Consider the following 22693-nt stretch of genomic DNA (forward strand, 5'->3'; position numbering starts at 1 on the left):
CCCCCGCCCGGTAATGTTGGACATCTGGAGCGACCTTGGGTGTAACTCAATCCTAGAAGTTAGCTCAAGTGGTGGGGATTGCCCAAGTCATTAAAGTGACCAGACACGATGTATGACTCTTCACACCCTGGGTGAAAAACAGAGAGAAGGCATAAGCAATTTAATCGATGATGCATACCTCCTGTAAAGTCGTGCATTCTAGTATCAGCTACTAGAATTTGGAATCAGCTGTATCGCTACAAACAGAATGTAGCAAAGATCAGAATCTCCGGAAGTTGGATGCTTAAAAATGAAGAGCGTTTCTTGCAACCCTAAGTTAAACAATGCCCCGAAGAATTAAGATGCTCCTAAGTAGTATCAAACTCCTGATGTTAAGCATAATTTACCTGAGATCACGATCTTTTAATAGTTGACACACAGACCTAAACCGTGTTATGTCCTAAATTGCAGCCTGACAAGTACAGGTTCCACTGTTATTCTGGAACTAGGTATCTAAAGCCAAAACATACTTCCCTATATCAGTTACAGAGATCTGAGACATAAGAAGCGTTTAATTAATGAGTTTGATTTCAAGTCACATTTTGTTTTTTCCCAGAAGCATGGAAATAATGAGTTCAATTTCAAATCACTTTTTTTTTTACTGTTAATTAACTGAGAACTCCATATGACAGGATATATAGGTAGTTTCATTTCAGATGTCGCATATATAGATGAGATGCCCAACCAAAAGAAGAAATCTAACTTTTAGTCCATTCAAGCGTTCTTTATAGCTTGTTCCATCACTATTATCTTTGGGTTTGAAACTTAAATTGTTTATTTCCTCTAGAAATGTAGTTTAGTTGTGTCTGTTTTCTCACAATTTCATGTGGTCTAATATTGTTTAGGACTGTGGTGAAGTAACTGCCCAGGGTGTCACTTCGCTTATGAATTGTCAAGCACTTGAAGATCTTTTACTACGTCATAATGTAAGTCTTCTGCTACTGAATGTTCCACACTTCTGTAAATCAAATAAAAATCAAATGGTGGAGGATCAATAATACCGAACAATGAATTCCAAAGGGCACAATAAATATAATACAAAATTAATCTGATTCATCTTTTCCTTTTCGTTCTATGCATGAGAACTAGGAAGTCTTGAGTGAGTCCAATCACACTATTTAAGCCCGTAGAAACTTCAGGAAGTTTTTAATGTGGCTGAAATGACATTCTTGCCATGATTTTATCATTTAATGAAGTACCATATTAATCCTTTCTTTGAATGGGTTCTGAAGGTGCTGTTATGCATAAGTTAAATGTTATTACTGAAGTTCAACTTTTGAATGATAGGGCCTTGGAATTGATAGAAATTTCATTATCCGTGCTGCTTCAAGGGTAAGCATAAGATAATTTGCGATTTTCCTTTCAAGACGTGAACCCTGACATTTCTTAATAATTTATTTTAATGCAATTAGATGCCACTGCTCCGAAAGGTTGCAGTCGATGTATGTGATGCAAAGGATGGTGACTTTGATCTTCCAGATGTAAGACCTCTAATGCGCTCTTGTATAACTCATATAATGTGCTCCTGTATAGCTCTAATGTTGCAGATTCAGACCCCATTTTTTCTTTTCTTTGTTATTGTTGATCTCTCTTGCAACTGTAACAGTTGTATTACTGTTTAGCTTCTTGCATAACTATGAGTAAAATGGTTCAAGTGAATCTTCTTTTCCGTGTCAAGGGGAGTGCTTGGGTGTCGCTTCTGGCATTGCCTCCATAAAAGTATTGCTTAGAAGTCCTTAATAATGTAGACCCTCTACATTGTCGTCCTGATATTTGTATATCTGGTTCAGTTTCCTGACAGGAACTTCTTGCACATAGTGAAGATTGCAAGATGCAATTTAAAAAGACGCACTTTAGGTTCAACAAAATCTGGAACTTGTACAACTCCGGTGCATGCAGAGACTCTGATACTGACATGGGACAGTAGGAAACTTTCAAGAACTGTTGTCAAGGAAAGATTATAGCACTTGATTGCCAAAAATGTTGATGGTGCCTCTGAATGCATCCACATTCACTGGCACAATGGTGCAATGTTTCCCAAAGTGCTCAAGTCGTATTGCTGGGCCTGGGCAGATCAGTGCATAGCTGATGGCAAGAAAAAAGGTCTATAAAATACAATACTTGGCACTCTTGGTCTGTTGTAACCTATTTTTATTATATTCAACTGCCTCAGTTTGACTCCACAACGAGAAAGGCTAGGTTCCAACTAGCCCTCTCTGTTGCCAAATTATATTGTGGAAATAGAACAAACACGAACTTTTATTATTATCTATGAACTGTTTATTCCCCTTGACATAGTATAGGTTAAGGGGCTAAATATTTGTTTTAAGTCATAAGTCAAAACAATTTAGTACGTACATTATTGTTGGGTTAGGCCTGAGGAAATTTCCTTTCCACTTCACTTTAAATGTATCATTTCTTTGTTCAGAGTTGTCTCAGTGCTTGCTTTTGTTCTAGGAGCGGATAATTGCTTTAAATAAAGGCCGTTATGGTCACATTTACATATTAATAGTATGGATTAGCTCATGCAGTGAGAAAGGCGTTACTTGAGTGACTGTTAGTTTCTTCCACCGCTAAGTTAAATGTGCTCTATATTTTTCAAAGAGTTGAGACCTTTTATCTCTCAAGAACATACTTGTACAATTTGCTTATACACGCGCACAGACAATGCACGTACAGTACAGATGTGTGTGAAGATTCATGTGTTACTTAACAGACTAAAAGGACGGACGCTGTTTCTTTTTTGGAGGAACAAGATCAAACTGCACTGCTGATATGAAAGTTGCATCATGCATGGCACAGAAGACGCACAAGTTTGAAAAACAAAACTCAAGCATCCACACTGATCAACTGAGTTGTCTAGGACCAAACCAAAAGCAACAGAGTAGCCCTACCATCTGAGAAACACTTTGCACTATTTAATAAACATGATAACTGTCTCAAGTATATGTTTCACCTGGATAATGACCTTTTAAAATAATATATGTTAGCATACCTATTTTAAAAAATCATCGTGTCAAACTGGCATAAGCAGGCAGTCGTTAAGCAACAACAGAAGGTAATATGTTGTCACAAGTATATGTTTCACCTGGATAATGACTTTTTAGTATGACAGCAAGAGAGGGAGTATCATCATGCAAACAATAAGCAAAACAAGTACCTTATGTCTCTTAATTTTTCTACTCAATTTACAACTTGTGTCAAAAGTATCCAATGGTTTTACGCAGTTTGCAGCTAGTGTCAATAGTACATGAAGAACTCGAGACTTCACTTCAAGATAATGTCTCGTGTCTGGAGAGCATCCCAGGCTTTTGCGCCTGAACGAACAATAGCGGTGAGCATGACTTGATCTCAAGTCTTCTAGATCAAAATGCCTGGGACATATTCCAATAAAAGTTAAAACCCTAACATTCTTTGGATTCCATTTTCCAACTGAAATGGTCAGAACTTAATCATTTCAAAAGGTCGTCCACTCCTTAGACCCTCAACTTGAAGCCAAATTCATCCCCCATACAAAGGATAGTACACCACCACAAGTCATTCTAATTATTAGCAATGGCAGGCTATGTTGCTTGGACTCTCCAAAAATGTTTCCGCACCCGTGTTGGATTCTCCAAAAATGCACTACTTTGGAGGATCCAACACACAGGAGAACCCTGCAGAGTGATTCTCCCTCAAAAAAGTCTACGTGTGATTAGTAAATTAGAACCCACTGTGGGGTTGAAAAGTTCCGTAATTGCAGCAATGCCAAGATGTGGGTGAAAAGTTTTTGATGGAGGTGGACCAAGTAAACATGGAAGGTTTAGGTGTTGACTACTGAGGCTCCAAGCCAAAAAATTAGAAAACGAGCAAAAGAGCTAGTGGTCCATGAAAGACTACGGATAAACTACCTCAAATACATTTTATAGTTTAACGTGTAACGATGTCTATATAAATCTAGTGATTCTCTAAACTAAGTACCTTTTTTTGTAAAGTCTAAAGTCTAAGCTACCTGCTCTATAATGATGTATGTAATTCATAATATGGTTTAAGAGCCACACAAGTTCCTGGTTTTGGATTATGAGTGTGATTACATGGCACAGCAAATGGATGTAGCCATTTCATTTGAATGGCAGGGAGAAGGCATGAGTACTCCCAGGTTTGCTGTTAGACACCTGCATTTTGTAGGGGGTTAACTTTCTTGAAATGAACCCATTAAACAAGAAACCAAGATTTCAAGCATGCAGTCATCTACACACACAAATTCACTTTTCCGCCACGCCAACACTTGGAGGGGTTTTTATTTCACTTCGGAATAGTAAGGTTAATAAGATCCTACAAAGTACAGGTGTGTAACTGAAAATTCGGGACGAGTTAGCTTGGGTACTTACCGTTTTCCCGAATTTCCAATACACTAGAAAGCAAGAACTGTACCCAAATGCATACACAATATTCCAATTCATATGACATTTTTCATATTTAGAACGTTCCAAAATTTTGATACATTCTATTTCTCTGCAGCTTTCAATAAACCGAATTCAGTTAACTATTTCAAATGTTATATATATTAAACTAACTTCTCAACTATTGCTGTAATATGTTCCGCTATCACTAACTATATAAGTCACACATCTTTGAACTCTCTGTTTAGACAAATAACATCAGATGGAGAAACTTTATGATTTCACATACAACACAAAGTGCTTGAGAAACACCTATATAGAACATGCTACATTGCTAGATAGACAAGTACACAAAGATATGCATATGTATTTGAACAGAATGTTTATCACCATAACAGTGATTTGAAATTATTCCTCGGTAATCGGTATAGACATCCATCCAAAAAACAGGCTAACTGCTGAGACTAAAGCAGAAGACAAGAGAGTTGGAACCTCTTACTACTCTTTTTTGGGAGAGTGACAGAACACTAATCTTGGTCCAAAATCACAATCTCATAGAAATGGGATAACTTGACAGAAATGAAAATCGTGGATATCATTGTAGGGAAAATCCCTTTTATGTGATTCTACTTTTGGTAACAAAATGATACAACCAATAAATACCAATTAAACACCCACGCCAAAATGTAGTGCCAAAATCTATTGATAAAGCTATAGCACATTGACAGATTATTCACAAGTAACCAATCTAGAAATATATTGACCTTCAGTCTGTTGCAAACACACCTGCAAGTGATTAGATGTCTATCACAATGCATATTGTGATGTTCTAGCAGCCATATTAGCAACTTGAGCCTGCATCTGAGCAGCCCTAACTTTTGATGCTGTAGCACGATGAAAGAATTGCTCACGCGATAACAACCTTATGTTCCTCAAGTACTGGTCAAATGGTATTGCCCCACCCTGTATAGCTTTGTCCAACGAATAAATCACATCCTCTAATGCCAAATCTGACGCCGTGCAATCGAGCATCTGCTTGGAAAGACTATCACATGGCTCAAAGGCCGTATCCACATCCACATTCCCTAAATTGGTCACTTTCCCCTCATTCTCCCTCAGCCATCCCTCTAATACATCACTATTCATCAAAACCATCTGTAATTGCTGCTCCAACCCCTCTTTCTCATCCTGCATTTCCTTTAACCCTTGTTTCAACTGCTCCTCCCGCTGCTTCAACACTCCCTGAGCATTAAACAACCCATCCATATCCTTCTCCTGTGCATTCCTCAACCCAACTATATCATTATGCAAGTCAACAAGCAGCTTATCTGTCGCGTTCCGCCTAAAAACATCCTCCCAATCATCCTGTTTCACTGCACCATAAGGTGGTTGTTGAACTGGCCTAGGAGGTATCGCCGGCCGAATCCCAGATGACCCAACTGGCGAACTGTGATTAGGAAAACTCGTACTTGGCGGAGGATGAGAGGTAGGAGTAGGACTAGGGTTAGGGTTTGATGGATGTGCTTGTACTTTCGCATAAAGCGGAGGATCCCTTCCAAAAAAATGACTCAAATTACGAACCAATTCAACAAGATTCGAACTAGGGTATATCCAATTCTGCAAATATGGAATCGACACAACCCCAGATGGATTCACAAACGGATGAGGTTTTTTAATAACCATATCCCTAGTCGGATTCACAAAAACCAAAGGCGGATGACGTGGGTAAGATTCCATCAACCAAATAATCACCGGAATATTATACGGACGATCTAGATAAACCATCGGAACAGTACCTACAGCTTGCAATAGATTCACAGTCCTTCCATCATTATGAGTAAATGAAGCAGTTTTCGGCTGAAGTGAAGGGTAAATATCGATTAAAGAAAGGAGATGTTGACGGATCAGCCATTTGACATCTTCAGCATAAGGAAGTGCAGATGGGCCACGCTGAGAGAGAACACTGCTGAGAAATTGCTGAAATTGTTGGGGATTTGGAGGCTCCATTGAAGGAGATTTGAAGATGAAGATGAAGAAAAAGGGAATGAATTTTTATTTAAGAGAGAAGAAGTTTGAGGTTGCTTCGAGAGAGAGTGTAACGCGTAAGGCGTGTAGATTGTAGAAAGTTTTTTGATGAAATAACTGGGAAATTAACCAACGAGGAGAATGGAAGAGTTTGACTTATACTCCTTTCGTCATCTTAGCAAAAATCACGTTCATTAAGAAACTAATTAATACGATATATATATTTTACTTTTCTTTCGTTATAAGATATACTTTTTTAACTATCACTATTTAATAGATATTTCTTATTTTTTGGTAAAAATTAATTGATCGTATCTATCTAAGAAGGAAATCTGGACTATGACTGATTCAGTTTTGGTGTCATAGATGCCCAAGTGGTTCAAGGCGTAGCATTGAAATTGTTATGTAGACTTTAGTTTATCGAAGGTTTGACTTACTCTCTTTTTGTATCTTCACTTAATTTACCAATTTTACTAACAAGGGCTTAAATAGCTATAGATACTATTATTCCAATAGTTAGACCCTACTTTGATCTAAATATATAGATTCTAAATTCCTAATTGTTGTGATGCGATAAATAGAATACTAAAAAGTAATCAGAATCAATATACTAGAAAGAAAATGTAGACAGAATGAAAATAGATAAAATAGATACTTGGTCTATGATACAAAAATGGGGGATATCTATTTATCTCAATTTCTTAAGATGACTTTTATTTTGAAACAAAATTATTTTACTAATACTTATTTTGGAATAAAAAAAAGTAGATTTGAGTTGATTCCTTCTCAAAAAGGTAACACTTCAAGACGAATTTATATTGTATAATCACAACAGGAGCACTACTTTCACACAATTTTGTTGAACTTTTTGATTTAATGTTTGATGATCGATTTATATTGTACAATCACTACAGGAGCGATACACGTGTCGAGAAACTAGTTACTAATAAAAATACACCATCAAGGAAAAAGAAATAGCATCCCTTTGACACAAAAATTGTTAATACTGTATGAAAAAATTATCCTCTCCCTCTTCCTCTACCTCTTCCTGTGCCTCTTCCTCTGCCCATTCCACGACCTCTTCCTCCTCTCCCCCGGCCTCGAGAACCCGACCCCTGAAAACCTGATCTCTCAGGCTTCAGTTTTAAGGACTGGACCCCTCTTCTCTTTTCGGTTCGTGTTTCCTTCTCTCCATCATCTTCCACATACTTGGCTGAGCTCCTGGAAAAAAATGAAACTTCTCTCGAACCTCCGGGACCAACCTTAATATTGTTCATATCATGAGAAGCTCTGCCATTTGACAATCCTGCAACCCTTTCACCTAGTGAAAGAGCATCCTCTTTTGCAAGTGAAAGATGGTTTGAGAATGCTTCTGCATGCCTATCATCCTTGACTTCATACATTCTGAAATTTTAAAGGATAGTGAGACAGACATACAGCTATATTCACAATTTGTATAAACCCATGCAAAAACTTGTCTACGTAAGAAGTTAAACATCCCCGTTATCATGAGCCAACTGTTACTACTTGAACTTCATCACTTGTAGCATGGTGCATAATAAATTAGTCTAAACGCGGTATGAATTAGGAGGGCTTTCGTTGATTTCTTACCTCGGAACTCTGGCCTTCTTTCTAGAATTTTTGTCATTAACTTGTTCATCTTCTGATGATTGTGCATCAGAATCACTAGCCTCCTCACCTTCCATCACAGGCTCAAAATGTTCTTCCACTAAAGATGGTCGTTTTAAGGAAGGCATAGGGTGCAATGCCCGATACTCGTGAGAATCTTCTTCAATTTCAAAGTCCTGTAGGAAAACCAAAATACATCAAAAAGTTGAAGGATGTTGGGATCTGGCAGAAACTTTCTTTTTAAAGAACGTAAATTTTTTTTTGGTAGAAGAGGAGTATGCAAATATAAAAACAATTGCTTAAAAATTTTTTTATCAGGTACATCTAAAGAGTACTTCAGATAAATTCAGGTAACATAGTCTTCTTGTGGAAAATGCTTCATCAATATACTTACCAAAATAGAAGAAAGCTAGCTCATCATTCTACCAGATTATTAGTTCAAGCAATGTAATTATTTTTCAGCCAAACTATTCTGATGATAATCTGTACTGGTTATTAAACATCAGGTAAGTGAATCTTAGTAAATAATATGTATACCTTATTTTCAATGATGCGTTTGAAACGTTCATCTTCAAGAACGTCCATGGTCAGTCCTTTCTTCTTCTTTGATGTCTTCTTCGCATCAACGTCATCAACATCCTCCTTCACATTCTCAGCTTCCTCATTCTCAAGAAGTTGTTCAACCAGAGTGCGATTAACTTTGGGAAGCCTCCTCTTAATCTGCAAAGTGATACAGAATGTAAAGATAGATATTCTTTAAAAAAGTAGAAATTTTCTTTTAAATGAGATATACATGTGGAGTTCTGGTTAAGGAAGAAACCTGTCTAACCCTTTTCATTCAGTTCAAGAAACCCACAACTTTGATTGCAGTGAAAACATAAAAGTAAATTTAACAACAAGAACCATGAGCAGAAACGACTACTGATATACTTGTAGTGCCTTATTGGCTGACATGTAACAGCCATCTGATTTTGAATCTTTGAACAACATGAAGCACAAAGGACAATCTTTCTAATCTTCTGCTGACACTAACTTCAAGAGTAAAACTTAAAATTCTCTGGCATATGGTATTATTCATTTGATGCCAGTTGATCAACATGAATTATCGTGGTAACTTCAAAGATCATAACTAGAGCACAAGAAAATCCCACAGCACCACACAAAAGAATCCTTAGTCCAAACCTGCACTTAACTTGTGTTGCTTACAAAGATGGCTGGTGAGTGTGACCAAGTCCTTAGGACTTGTACCTGTCTTAGTTCCCATTAGGAGAATTTCCGCCGATACAAGCAAAAAACATTTAAAATTTAGTTTGCTAAATTACAGACACCTATCAGGTGATCCACAAGTCCTGAATATTAATCTCGTCCCAAATCCAGATGCCACAAAACTTTTGTTTCTTTTTTTCTTCTATTTTATGGGGAAAATGCTCTTAATATCTCTTATTTAAAGTAAAAACTCATGAAGCCCATCAGAACATAGAAGTTGGCTTCTCTTTTCTCCCTGTCTATACTGAATCCTCCCAATCCCCATCCCCACCCAGCCCCACATCCTAGCAGTGACTTGTTCTCTCGTCTCTCTTCCTGTGCCAGTTTCTGCATCAACTCATTCCTTTATGTTTATTGTTAGCTCTCAGATTCAGCCATCTTTTCCTGTTTTTTTTGTTCTTTAAATAAATTATGAAGGGAAGGGATGGAGAACACACGGTGGGAATTGAACCTTCCACCAAGTTCACTAACTGAGCTATAACCCAATCCCAGAGCCAGCCATCCTCAAGGAAACAAAACTCAAATTGGGCATAATCTTTAAAAACTTAAGAGGAAGTTGAGTCAGATTACCTTACCTTTTCTTTCTCAGGGTTCCCTGGTCAACTAGTGAAAAGTCTATTTTACTCGGCAGAGTATTCAAGATTAGTCCAACATTTAGTTGAATTTAGGTAATGCAAATTTAGGTAATTCACGGGATACCTGTCACCTCCCACCAACAACTGGTACCAAGTTTTCAGCTATATGGTTAAGCAAGTGGGCCTTGCACCGGCTGTGAAAGCTACATCTCCTCATGAGTAAATCATATCATTTCAGCTCAAAACCGAGCTGAACTATGAGTAATAAGGCAAACCTGGTTTCTATTGTATAGAAACTGAAAATCCCTTTTACCAAACTAATGATAAACAACCAATCAAACACACTACGCTGCTTCCTATTATAGTGTTTTCTCTCCCTCATAAGTTAGTTACATGCAAGTTAAATGACAGACGTTTATTGATATAATTCTTCAGCTTCAGAGACAACCAGACCATAGTTGAAAAAGGAGACTGTTCAGTTTTCAATAACCTCCAACAAGTGCATGGCCCGCAATATAAAAATTATTGACTCGCAAGGAATATCAAAAAGGTTAAAGATGCAGTCTCACTAGACCACCATTATATGCATGTGCAGGCACAAGCATAAATTTTGGCTTTTAATGTCTAACCGCTGGGACAAGTAACATGAAACAGTATTCTTATACATTCGTTGTAATCTGTTGTTATTACTGGAAAATCTTCAGAAGGAAAACACCCAAAGGCCAAATAATAAATTGAAATGAAGGGACAAATGAATGTATTTCACTTGATGTTAGTGCAAAAAGTAGTGAATAGAAAAAGTTATGGTACATGTGCACTTGCAAAAAAGTATATCCCAGACATTATGGAACTAACCGTGATACGACTATCACGCTCTTTTTCGAATTTTTCCTTCTTCCGCTGCTCTATATACTCATCATAAGCAAACGGATTTGACGCTGCGTGTGCCTGGAAAAGCAAAGCACAGCATGCACATAAGTTCAATCACAAGGCCAATCTTATAAAGTTAATAAACAAAATTATTCTGATCATCACCTTTTTATACAGCCGATAATCGATGAAGTAACCATGCATATAAGCTCTTAGAAGATTGGTTCCAATCAAATTGGTCAAATTCAACTTTTCCAGATCTTCCTTTGTCAGAAATTTATAATCATCATAAATAGTTGTTTGGGGTTGCTCCTCAAGCTCTTCCTGCAAATACATCAAATTAGGATCACCATTTTCTTTGGCATGAGAAGGTACAAAACAAGGAGCACAATCACACCGTCAGGTTTTCAAGGTAAGAACACCACTTGGGCGCAGGTCCCAGAGAAGGTATGAAATATGAAGGTATTTGACTAGAGTCAAGAGCCAACAACATCAATCCACTGCCAGTGAATGCACACAAATCGTTGATTCTCCCACCTGTCGGTTCAATGCTTGTCATGCCTTCTCCCTGTAACAGTTTCCAGGACCAAAAGTGAAACTTAGATTAAAATTCAGAAATGTAAGCAACTATTCAGGGTGATGTCTATTTAGTTCTCCACCACCTCATATGTGAACATTATTATCAGACTAATGCAGATAACAACAAATATTAATTGTATGATTTCCTGTGGCAGGTCAAAAGGGGCACAAAAGCAGATAACCTAGATTTCATGGTGCAAAGGTTGTTATTCAACATACTTTGTGTCCTTGTCATGATGTAGACCTGTTGTTTCTCGAATAACCACCTAAGAGCTCTAATGTTATACCTTCCTTCATCTATTGTTTCACTATTTTCCCAGCATAAAGGTTCTATTATCAGTATCTTATTCTATTTTCGGAAACACTCTACCTTCCCGAGGTAGGGGTAAGATTTGCGTACACTCTCCCCTCCACAAACCCCATTTGTGGGATTACACTAAGTATGTTGTATGTTGTATTATCAGTGTCTTCTCAAGTTACATAGCAATTAAACAATCCCGACTCCCAAGGTCACTAATCCGTCCAAAAATCATATCAACCCAATTCATAGCTTAAATCTAAAGAAATATGACCTCTAAAGAGTAAAGACCACTCAAACTTCTAGTGCATCAAAGGAAAGTCATTTGGCCCCAAGAAGAACAAAATCACGTCAAGAGAACAATGTCCTCACAATATAAGTAGAACCGCTAAAGGGAAGCTTGAAGTTTGACAGATGTTGCAGATTAGAACAACTGATAATGATGAATATGCCAAATTAAATAACAACATTTTTCTTAAAAAGAATTTAAGCCTTTGTCAAATCCTTCCCGTTCTCATTCTTTCTTTTTACACTTTCCTTCTTTTTCCTTTTTTTCCTATATCTGCAAGACACCCTTGCGACTGAATATTAACTCTTGATTCCTTCGCTGAATCAATTCATTAATAACTTCACACACAGTAAAACACAGCAGAAAAAACAAAGGCCAAAGTATAGCGTACTGCACTCTTGTTCAAAATATAAATACAATAAAAAAAAAAATCTTGTCTCAAATAGCAAAATACTAATTAAAATGACAAGTATCATTAAAGAGGATCAAAGACTTGCATACCGTCTCGGGGTCCCAAACCCTAACAATGTGGCTGTCAGCAGTTATTAACTTTGTTCGTTCAGTGTTGAGCGTTTTATGCCACTTAATGTTCAGTATTGGGCTCCCATACCTATATAATATTGTGACAATGCAAATAAGAAATAAAGAACAAGAATCACTTTAAATGGCAAAGTTGGCCTAAGTAACTTACATATGATCCTTTATCCGCATAGGTTGAGAAGAACGCAAATCATAAATCAGAACCTGTGCATTATAACATACAGTTAAGCATCTTGATCACAGAAGACACAAAATTTATTATGCCTCAATTCCAGACAAGTTAGGGTCGGCTATATAAATCCTCATTTACAATGGTTCACCATTTAAAATCATTTTGAGACCAACATTATATACAGCAAAAATAAAACCTTTGCAAGAAGAAATTCTGAATTTTTATCAGAACCTCTACACTGAGAATGAGTCAGAGACACACTGCTAACTTTGATGATGTTGCCAGTATATCAAGAGGAGAGTGAGCTGCTAGAGAATGTATTTGAGGAAGAAGAGGTACATGTAATTCGGCCATGTGCACCAAACAAAGCACCTAGCCTTGATGGACTTACTATGGCATTCTTTCCAAAGTCGTGGGACTTCATTAAACCAGAGGTAATGGGAGCCATCAACCATTTCCACCAGCAGTGTTACATGGTCAAATCTTGCAATGTCTTTTCCATTGCACTGATTCCCGAAAGGAAGGGAGTTGTTGAGCTTAGAGACTTTAGACCTATACGTCTCATGGGTACACTGCACAAGATCCTAATTCCTAGCCAAGCTTTTAGAATAAAGGTTGAAGTTGTTAATTGGGAAACTAGTCTTCACCAGAATGCCTTCATCAAGCATCGAACAATTACTAATGCAGCATTATTGCCAATGAGGTCCTAGATTGGAGGTCCAAAAGTGGTGAGCCTGGGGTATCATGTGAAAACTGGATAAAGAGAGGTTTTTGATCAGCTCAATTGGTCTTATCTATTATCTATCCTTTTTTTCTTTGAAACTGGTAACATGATCTATAATCTATCCTAAGGAAGATGGGATTTGGGGATAGATGGATAAAGTGGACCAAGTTTTGTATCACAGCAGTAGAGTATTCAGTGATTGTTAACCGAGGGCCTGTGGGATTCTTCTCCCCACAGAAAGGGATCAGACAGGGTGATTCACTTTCACCATTTCTATTTAATTTAGCCATGGAAGGTCTTAGTAAAATGCCTGAAAAGGCTAGGCAAATGGACTGGATCGAGGGTTTCAAGTGTCGGCTCAAAGACTGGGATCACAGTCACTGTCTCACACATGTTGTATGTTGATGATACCTTAATTTTTTCTGAGGCAGACATATCACAAGTGATCTACTGGAATTTGACTCTGTTACTTTTTGAGGCTCTATCAGGGCCCCATGTGCCTGACCTAGAAGAGCTATCTAGTATTATGGGATGCACTATTGGTTCACTTCCTACAACCTATTTAGGTCTTTCATTGGGGGCGAAATTCAAGAACTGTGAAATTTGGAATGGAATCATAGAGAGGTTTGAGAAGAGACTTGCATCATGGCAGATGAAATACCTGCCCACGGGTGGCAAGTTAACCCTCATCAACAGTGTTCTTGATAGCATGCCCACATATTTCATGTTCCTATTTCCCATCTCTAAAAAGGTGGAGACTGGAGCATGAGTCAGACAAAATCAGAAGGAATTTCCCATGGGATGGGAGCAACAGTTCTCACAAGTTTCTTTTTAGTGTCAACCAAAATAACAAAAAAAAAGACCAAACTCCCAAAATGACAATCAAAAATAATTTTTCCAACCAAAACATGAGACGCAACATTCACTAAAATCATCACAAAGTTTGTCAAATTCTCTTAACTGTATTTCCTTCCATTATACCTTTCCATCACTACTTCCAACAGCCATGAGGTAACCTCCATCTCCCTCGAACTCTATTGCAGTAACCTCCTGTAATTTATGCATATCGTTAGCAATCACTGGAAAAATAATGTTTATCCAACTACTAAAGCAGAAAACTACCTGGTCCCCATCCCCAGCAGGTGCAACAGCATTTATCCTACCAACTGAAGATCTTGCTCTCATGTCAAAGCATTCGAGGGCACCATCCTCCCCTCCACAAGCAACTAGTCCATGGACCTTGCTAAAGTGCAGAAGAAAAGACACCAAAAGATTACAGAAGAAACAGCCAGACTGAAGGCTTAACAAAGCTAAAAAAAGCCAAAAAGAGGGTCTTTTTTAAAAAACAAAAAGGGGAAATGGATTTTAAAACACCAGTCAGGTAAGCAAAGTAAAATCAGCTTCTAACCTCCGTGAAACCACATTAAGTGCTGGGGATTGTGTGCTCAGTGAGGAAAGAAAGCGTCCCTGTTAGTTGAATATGACAGCCTCAGTAAACCATACAAGCAAAACATCAACGCTATAAAGGGGAAAGCCTTGAATAATTTCCAACTTTTTAGGACAACAAAAATTCAACATCCAACTTTAGGCCATAGAAGTTAGGACTCTGCACATAACTGGTCTTCATTTTCATTTGCCTTCTAAATATGTAGCAGATAATAATAACACCCTGAAACTCCATTTACATGTGGGGTTAATGCCAAGGAAATCTAGGTGAATCTCAATACGTATAACCACTCTTTCCTCCCCTCTTTTTTTTTTTGCATAACATAATAAAGCTTTGTTCAAATTACTCCAGCACCAAGACAATGCTGAATTTTTTTTTTTTTTATGAAGTAAGTGAGATTTCATTAAGGCATCCAGTACACGCAAAGATACAAAAGGGGGGGATCTATCAGCTCAGTAAGAACAAAAAACTTATAGCGCTAAGGAGCTGACAAAATGCAGGTAGTGATCTAAGTTATTTACAGGGGAAAAGTTGTCCCAGCTAAAAAGGTTAACCAAACAACTAGTCTTAAGCTTACAAATTGGAGTTACAACTCCATCGAAAAATCTCTTGTTTCTTTCATTCCAAATAACCCAAAAAATACAAGCTGGGGTCATGATCCAGATTTTCCTGATGGATTTTCTAACTTCCATAGAGCTCCAACTAGTGTAGGCATCTCTGATATTACAACTTCTTTTACAACTGTTGAATGTTTCATGGAGCTCAATTTTGCAAAAATTCAAGAAAGTCTACCAGTGTTTCCTCATCATACATATCGACAAGATTGCACCAAGTAGCTAGATTACATAGACTTGCCATTCTCTTCTCATCCATCCCTATTAGTTGCTGATACAAAACATACTAATCCTTTCTCCTTTTTTCTTTCTTGGCCTACCCTAACTTTTGGATCAACAACATATTGGTATCTAAAAGCCCAATCCAAATCATCTGAACACTAGATACCACGAAAAACGTATAGGTAGCGGAAGAGCTTTAACAACTTTCCAGATACATACGTCTATGTGTGTGTTTGTTCATCAGAATTTTGGCAAAACCATAAATGGATGTGGTACATTCACAACAGAAATTAAAACAAGAGGACTTCAACAATTAAATTTTTTTTACACAATTTAGGAGGTGTTGTTGGGTATTGCATCTGTTGTTGTTGGTTAGCAAGAAAAATAGTTGTTCAGTGTTTTACTTTTTTGAAAATGGCAATGTACTCCCCAGCATTAAGGATATGCTGGAGACCTCCAAAAAGTGGTGGATTATTCAACAAAGACTAATCAATTACAATGATCCTAGCAGATCTACTAACTGTTCAGCTTCCTCTACTTTTTCTTACACCAAAAATAAAAGGTTATACTACAACTCCATTTGATCTTATGAATACGCCTATCACTATCTTCAAAACATCTATTGTATCTTTCTTTCCATTTTGTCTACCATATACAGGGTGGGATGATTCTCCGCCATTTCTTCTGAGACTATTGTTGCCTCCTCTCCTAATCCAACAATTGTGAAGATCTGTTGTGTGCTCCGGTACTGTCCACTTGGTTTCAGTCAGACTAAGGAATAGGGGCCACATTTGTGAGGTGACTTGTTTAGTGTTTTTTGATGAAGTAAATATTTTTATTAAAATGTTTGGGCACAAAAAAACACGCATGTATATAAGCATTAAAAAATAGAAAACCTGCAAAAAAGATATGGTTTTCTGAACTTCATAGTTGAACCAAGAAGAAACAAGGGATAAGAGACTACTACTCAACTGTAGAAATTCACCTCCACACTTACAGAGGCTCTCCTAATTCTTCTCTCCAAACAACCCGCAAATGTGAGGGTTAAGCAACATTCCAAGCCGTGTGATTCCCTCCCAACTAAACATTAACTCCTTCATGGTGCCTGGCATCACTCAAGATATTCCGAACCAACACAGAATATTCCACTATAACCTCAATGCTACCCCGGCGATGAAATATCATCTATATCTGGTACAAAAACTAGTTTGCACCAAGAAGCAATCAATAAAATGCATCCAGTTTAAGGCAATGTACGGTTTTTCTTTTGCCTTCAAACAGCTATTTTGAATTAATCTTAGCCCATACTTATTTTTAACCTTCAAGTATGGATGCAACGATTCGCTTTGAATATCCAAGAAACCATCACCAGTGGCAACTATCGAATTTTTCATATGAAAATGAAATTTCATCTCGAAGCCTACGATCTATTGGAACTTGGAAGTCATAATGGAAGATAGACCCTTACAATGACTCTGCTAAACTTACTATTGCATAACTTAAAGCTCATTCAGAAGAGCCTTTACAGAAATGTCTTAGTTGAATTATCCACATAACAAATCTTTCTTCTTATTTTCTGTCCTACAAAGACTTTTTTACGTCACAAGTCTCAGTTTTCACCATAAAATGTTTCCTGATTATCGTCTGTGTTATAAAAAGTGAAAAGCACCGGGAAAAAAAATCTAAGGTCCGTTGGGCTTTAAGTACAAAGCACAAATAAAGTGTGAGCTTCAATGAAAAAAGGCGCAGATGGAGAAAAAATACAAACATGCATGTTCAGTCCAACACTAATAATAAGCATGAATAACAAATATATGACCAGAGAGATTGAAAAATAAAATTACGATAAAGTGAAATATCAATTGTTTAGAACAGCCTCTACAGGAAGGGCTCGTTAGCAAGAAAAAGTATGACTTAGAGCCTTGATGAAGACATGGAAGCACACATTAAGCGAGCGAAGCACTGAACATGTTTTGCGTCTTGCTTCAGGACTTAAGCACGTTTTTGACAACACTGATTATCATCTGAAATTTTGCTAAAATTTTATTCAAATTAGTTTTTTTCCTTCAATTAGGACCAAAAAAGATCAATAATGACAATCAACAAAGTTAACATCTACACAATTATACATTAAAAAACAACCCAAGCATGATGCCATCTACCAATAGCAAGAAATTGGAAATAGGAACAAAAATTTTTATTCATTGACACACATAAAGCAGAAGTCTAACTCAATATAGGCTTGCACATATTACTCATGTCTGTTGTAGAGAAACAGATGCCATTACAAGTTCAGTTAACCATTTTGAGAAAATTTAGTAATTTTTTTGATAAACCGAAAAAATTTAGTAATTTTGATGAAAAATTTGTCACTTCCCTATTAACTCATTGAAATACATGAATGGCTCATATTAAACTAAGGTGAACTAAGCAAAACCATCTATACATTGAAGAAAGCAAGAGGCAAGAGAAAAACCTGCTCTAAATTTATTCTGTAGAGATCTGGTGATGAGGCAGCACAAAGCAAATCACAAGACCAGCTATCATATATAATATCCCTTCCCATCCTAAATAAACAGGAGAGCATATAAGTGATCTTAAGCTGGCATTTACAGATGATATAGTTCATTCAGAAAATAAGCAACAGCGAGTTTCAGAAACAGAAAGGAAAGGGCCATGAAATGCCTACTGCCATGCACTAGAAGAGTTGGGACACTGATATATCACCAGCGGGAGTAAACTTTTTTCTGTTTTTATTAGCAAGAAGATTTCTAGTGATAATAACACTAGGAATAAACTTTCTTCCAGAACCTAGCAGTATAAACGAGGAGCTTCAGGATTAACTGAATTTCTCTGAAAGAGACACAATTTATTATGGCTTTATATCACTGAAGACCCTTCTTTCTTTGGAGAATTATTACAGATACATTCATAGATTATATTTATTCTCTGATTCGGTCCAGTGGAATCTAAGATTTCAAGTGGAACAGGTTTAGCTGTTGAATAGCATATCTAGAACACTAGAGGGTTCCGCAAGCTTGATAGTAGTGACACATTGAGTTCTTAACTCAACCTGTTTCAATTGTGCAAGTGTAAGTGCTAGAGGAAACAAACAGTCCTTCTGACAGCTCAATGTTTTGTTGATACTCTTGATAATTAACATACATTGTTTTCTAAATTTTGCATTTCATCAGTATAGTAAATCGCAGACAGCATATGGATCAGAACATAAGGAGAAAACAAATGTAAGTATGACCTTGGAATCCGCAATTTATGGTGACTTCCATATTTTGCATGGAGGCAAACAGAACGATCAGCACAAAGAAATGCTATTTTCGAGTAGTCATCACCCAAGACCTACAAAAGATATCAAACATGAAATATACATCAGTGTAGATTTCCCACACTAATTAGAGAAGAAATACACAACAGAACTTGTTTCCATGTTTCTGGCTTCTAAAAAGGAAAAACCAAAACAGGGAACAAGCATAAACATTTACTATCGAAGCGCAAAAAATCAGAAAAAACCCCAAAAGAGCATAAGCATTGTTCATAAAAAGAAGTACTACAAATAAAAAACAATTTTGTTATTTTGAGTGTAGTAGCAAGTGTGCAGACTTCAAAGAGAGAGCGGGAAAGCAGTCAGTACTTGAAAGTTAACAATCTCTGACACCAAATGCCTTTCAAACTTCAACGACAGCTCCCGCAGCTCATACACTTTAACTTGTGGTGGGTAAATACCTGAAAAATTAATATTGTCGTCAACTGATACAAAATATTGAAAATACCGGGCAGCTGAAGGAATCTACTCATCTAATACATGTTCACAAGGGGTCGTTTAGTTTGTTATAGATTTGTATGCCAGCAGAAAACATAGGGAAAAAATTGGTGAAAGAACCAAAATTATTGAATAAGACAGGCCTAAATGGGGAGACATTAACAGTGATGAACTGGTGATTTATATAGTTGACCCTATCTTGAGGTAGAGGCATAGCTGTTGCTGTTGTACTCATCTAATACATGTCTCAGATTAATAGAGGGGCAAACAATTGCACAACAGTAATTGTTTACTTCCCCATGTGTGATATTTTATATAAGAAAGCTATTTGTTCAGGTTAAACATGAATAAGTCTCAACCAACACAGGAAATAAGATTAATTTCAACGCTTCAACAACCAATAAAATGAACCAACATATTTATAATACACCTGTTCTATATGTAAAAACAATAGTCAGTTTACATAGAAATAACTGCATTTATACAACACAGAAGGATAAATATGCATGAATATCACATTCAATAGCAGCAGTGCATAGTGAAGCCTTCCTATAACTCAGAAGTAGTTACTTCTCAATAACCCAGGAGAGATCATTCAACAAAAGCATAATATTTCAAGGAAACAAAAGTTGTCCAGTATATCAATTGATGATACAAAAGAAATAAGTATTCTCAAACTGCAGAAAATCACCTGATGCAATGAGATACTCCCCATCAGGAGTCACTTTAATTCTTGTTGTTGCAGTTTCAAATCTCAAATCTTGAATCAGATCCACTCTTTGCATATAACCTGCCAAAAGAGAGAGAAAATATATTTCATAATACAACCATAATATCCTACAATACCAAATATGTATAAATGGCAACATGGATCTAGGATTCATATAGCTGGCCCGAACTACACAAGCTATGCAATTGGATTTTACCCATCCTGTCCATTCATATAGAGGAACTCCTTAGAGATGTTCAGCAACAAACAAATTGTTACACATTGTATCGGCGTGCTGTGTGATAAGAATGTGTCACCAAATCTTCAAAGGTGAACATTATAAAGTGGTTGTCAGACCACCAACTCTGTTATAACTTATATGGAGCGGAGTATTGGCCAGTCAAGAACCCGCACGTCCAGAAGTTGCAAGTAGCGGAAATGAGAATTTTGAAATGGATGTGTGGGCTTACTGAGAGATAAGATTAGGAACGAAGATATTCAGGACCATGTGGGAGTGGCCTCTGTGGTGGACAAGATGAGAGAGGTGAGGTTGAGATGATTCAGGTTGTGAAGAGGAGATTCTCAGATTCCCAAGTGAGGAGGTGTAAGAGATCTGATATAATTGGCATAAGGAGAGGTAGAGGTAGCCGAAAAGGTATTAGGAGAGGTGATTACATAGGACGGGGCACAATTGTAGCTTACCGAGGACATGACCCTAGATAGAAGGTTATGGAGGTTGAGTATTAGGGTAGAAGGTTAGTAGATAGTCAAGTGTTGTCTAATTCACGTCAGCAGTATTGTTTATTACTCCCCTACTATCTTATTCTTTGATTTTGTTATTTCTATGTTTGTTTTTCTTCTTCACGGCTGTATTTCCTTTCTATACTTGATCTTGATATGCTTTCCTTGAGCCGAGAGTCTATCGGAAACAACCTCTCTTCACAAGGTTGGGGGTAAGGTTGTATCTATAGTGTATAGTGTATTTTTTACTACAAAAAATGGAATATATACATTTTTGAACATATTGATATAACATGATTTTACCAAATAATAACATCAAACTAAATCTACATTAGCATATCGTTCAAAAAAAAAAACAAGGAACCAAAAAGGTGAAGAATCAATCATCACAGAAGACCATATGATATAAAGACAAGGTATCCAAAAACACATTCATATAAATTACTGCCCAATTGAAAAACAGTCTTTGGTACAATTCCAATTTTTTTGCTTCAAAGATTGAAACTTTCTTTTCCAGACATAACAATGCTGCTATAATTCACCAAATGTTTTTCCAAAAGAATGAAAATAAGCGAAAGCAGAAGGCTAATGCATACCTGGATCTTTACGAAGAGCTCTGAGCTTCTTGGGAGCAAGCCATGTAGCCACAGAACGGTGTTGGCCAGCAACAGTATACATCTTCACTCCATTTATGGCAGTGGACTTCAAGTTTCCCCCTTGGTATGCCATTGTAATTCAATTGGCAGACAGAGTAATGCCCTTTTTCTAGATATAATGAATCCATGTCAGAGACAGTGATGAGATACTCAAGAGTCATCAAAGACATTTAAATTTTTCACAAAAATGATATTTACTCACTAAAAACAAGGATTGCTATCTAAACATCCAGCTATTACAACACGAATCAAAATAAGAACATATATTAGCTTGTTAGGCAGTTGCTAAGCTGGGATTCTAAACAAGTGAATAAATATATAAACGAGTGCTAATTCCACTATTTTCACCTAATAAATATCAATTTAGCTTCAAACAGCCTCCTTTTACGTCTTTTTTATTAAAAATTTTGAAAAGACACCGTTTTCAAACTTCTAACTAATTCTTTTGAGAATGAAAAAAAAGTAGTCGTTCATTGAAATATGAATTGAAAAAGTTAAGGAGAATACTAATGTTACAGTAGAAATCTAGGCTACCAAAAACTTACGAAGTGTCGCCGGACGCCGGTCGGTGGTGACAGCCGGCAGCGGCACGGTGAAATTGTTTGTTAGAAGCGGCTGGTTCCAATTTGGACAGGGTTTTGGGAAAGAAAGGAAGAAGAGTGGGGAGGGTTTTAGGAGAAAATAAATTAGTAGGAAGAATGACAAAAATATCCTTTATGTTTGGGTAGGTCTAAATTAGTCCTTTAAATTAAATATACTTTCAGCAATTTTGGTACTTTTATTTTTATTTATTCAATCAAACAAAGCAGTTTTAGTCGATTAAATATTGGGAAATTAACAATTTCGGTCCTTGTATTATTATATAATTTTAGTTTTAGTTCTCGTATTATTTAAGGATGCATATTTAGGGTGTGTTTGGTATGAAGGAAAATATTTTCCATGGAAAATAAGTAGATTTTTGACTTATTTTCTCATGTTTGGTTGGTGAGTAGAAAATATTTTGCGGAAAAGATTTTTAGTGTTTGATTTATGAATGAAAAATGTTTTTGAGAAATATCTTTTATTTTTACTAGAGTAGAAAATATTTTTTGAAATTGAAAATATATTTAAAAAACAAACTTAAATTTTTTTTGGGGGG

The 22693-nt window shown here is 36.7% G+C and overlaps 3 protein-coding genes across 5 annotated transcripts in view; 1 reads left to right on the forward strand and 2 right to left on the reverse strand.

The window, feature by feature from the left end:
• Positions 1-2466, forward strand: part of LOC102593060 (BTB/POZ domain-containing protein FBL11) — an 18926-nt gene extending 16460 nt beyond the window's left edge. For all 3 annotated transcript variants that reach the window (XM_006338874.2, XM_015309152.1, XM_006338875.2), the window contains 4 exons: positions 885-965; positions 1327-1371; positions 1452-1520; positions 1830-2466. In XM_006338874.2, coding sequence (XP_006338936.1) covers positions 885-965; positions 1327-1371; positions 1452-1520; positions 1830-2003 — 369 coding nt within the window. In that variant the 3' untranslated portion in view covers positions 2004-2466. The remainder of the gene's footprint in view (positions 1-884; positions 966-1326; positions 1372-1451; positions 1521-1829) is intronic.
• Positions 2467-4649: 2183 nt separating this feature from the next.
• On the reverse strand, positions 4650-6577 carry LOC102593614 (protein ELC-like). Its single transcript, XM_006338876.2, has one exon. It carries the CDS (start codon positions 6426-6428, stop codon positions 5229-5231), a length of 1200 nt encoding a protein of 399 aa, XP_006338938.1. The 5' UTR covers positions 6429-6577; the 3' UTR covers positions 4650-5228.
• Positions 6578-7290: 713 nt separating this feature from the next.
• On the reverse strand, positions 7291-22242 carry LOC102593933 (nucleolar protein 10). Its single transcript, XM_006338877.2, has 17 exons — positions 22101-22242; positions 21496-21664; positions 20141-20239; positions 19321-19412; positions 18928-19028; positions 18148-18238; positions 14797-14855; positions 14511-14631; positions 14370-14438; positions 12644-12696; positions 12454-12562; positions 11184-11354; positions 10952-11110; positions 10772-10864; positions 8613-8795; positions 8058-8251; positions 7291-7850 (listed from the first exon to the last, which is right to left on the reverse strand). The coding sequence occupies exons 2-17, from the start codon at positions 21626-21628 to the stop codon at positions 7466-7468; spliced, it is 2112 nt and encodes a 703-aa protein (XP_006338939.1). The 5' UTR covers positions 21629-21664; positions 22101-22242; the 3' UTR covers positions 7291-7465.
• Between the last annotated feature and the right edge of the window lie 451 nt (positions 22243-22693).

The sequence above is a fragment of the Solanum tuberosum genome, unplaced genomic scaffold, assembly GCF_000226075.1.
Source record: "Solanum tuberosum cultivar DM 1-3 516 R44 unplaced genomic scaffold, SolTub_3.0 scf00008, whole genome shotgun sequence".
Classification (NCBI taxonomy): Eukaryota; Viridiplantae; Streptophyta; class Magnoliopsida; order Solanales; family Solanaceae; genus Solanum; species Solanum tuberosum.

What these genes read in the sequence shown, in the direction of transcription:
- LOC102593614 (XM_006338876.2), bottom strand. Translation starts at nt 6,428, where the DNA reads ATGGAGCCTCCAAATCCCCAACAATTTCAGCAATTTCTCAGCAGTGTT.
- LOC102593933 (XM_006338877.2), bottom strand. Translation starts at nt 21,628, where the DNA reads ATGGCATACCAAGGGGGAAACTTGAAGTCCACTGCCATAAATGGAGTG. An exon ending in CTGCTGGGGATGGGGACCAG is followed by an intron (nt 14,439 to 14,510) that starts GTAGTTTTCTGC and finishes CATAAATTACAG; the next exon opens with GAGGTTACTGCAATAGAGTT. An exon ending in ATGCGGATAAAGGATCATAT is followed by an intron (nt 12,563 to 12,643) that starts GTAAGTTACTTA and finishes AATATTATATAG; the next exon opens with GTATGGGAGCCCAATACTGA.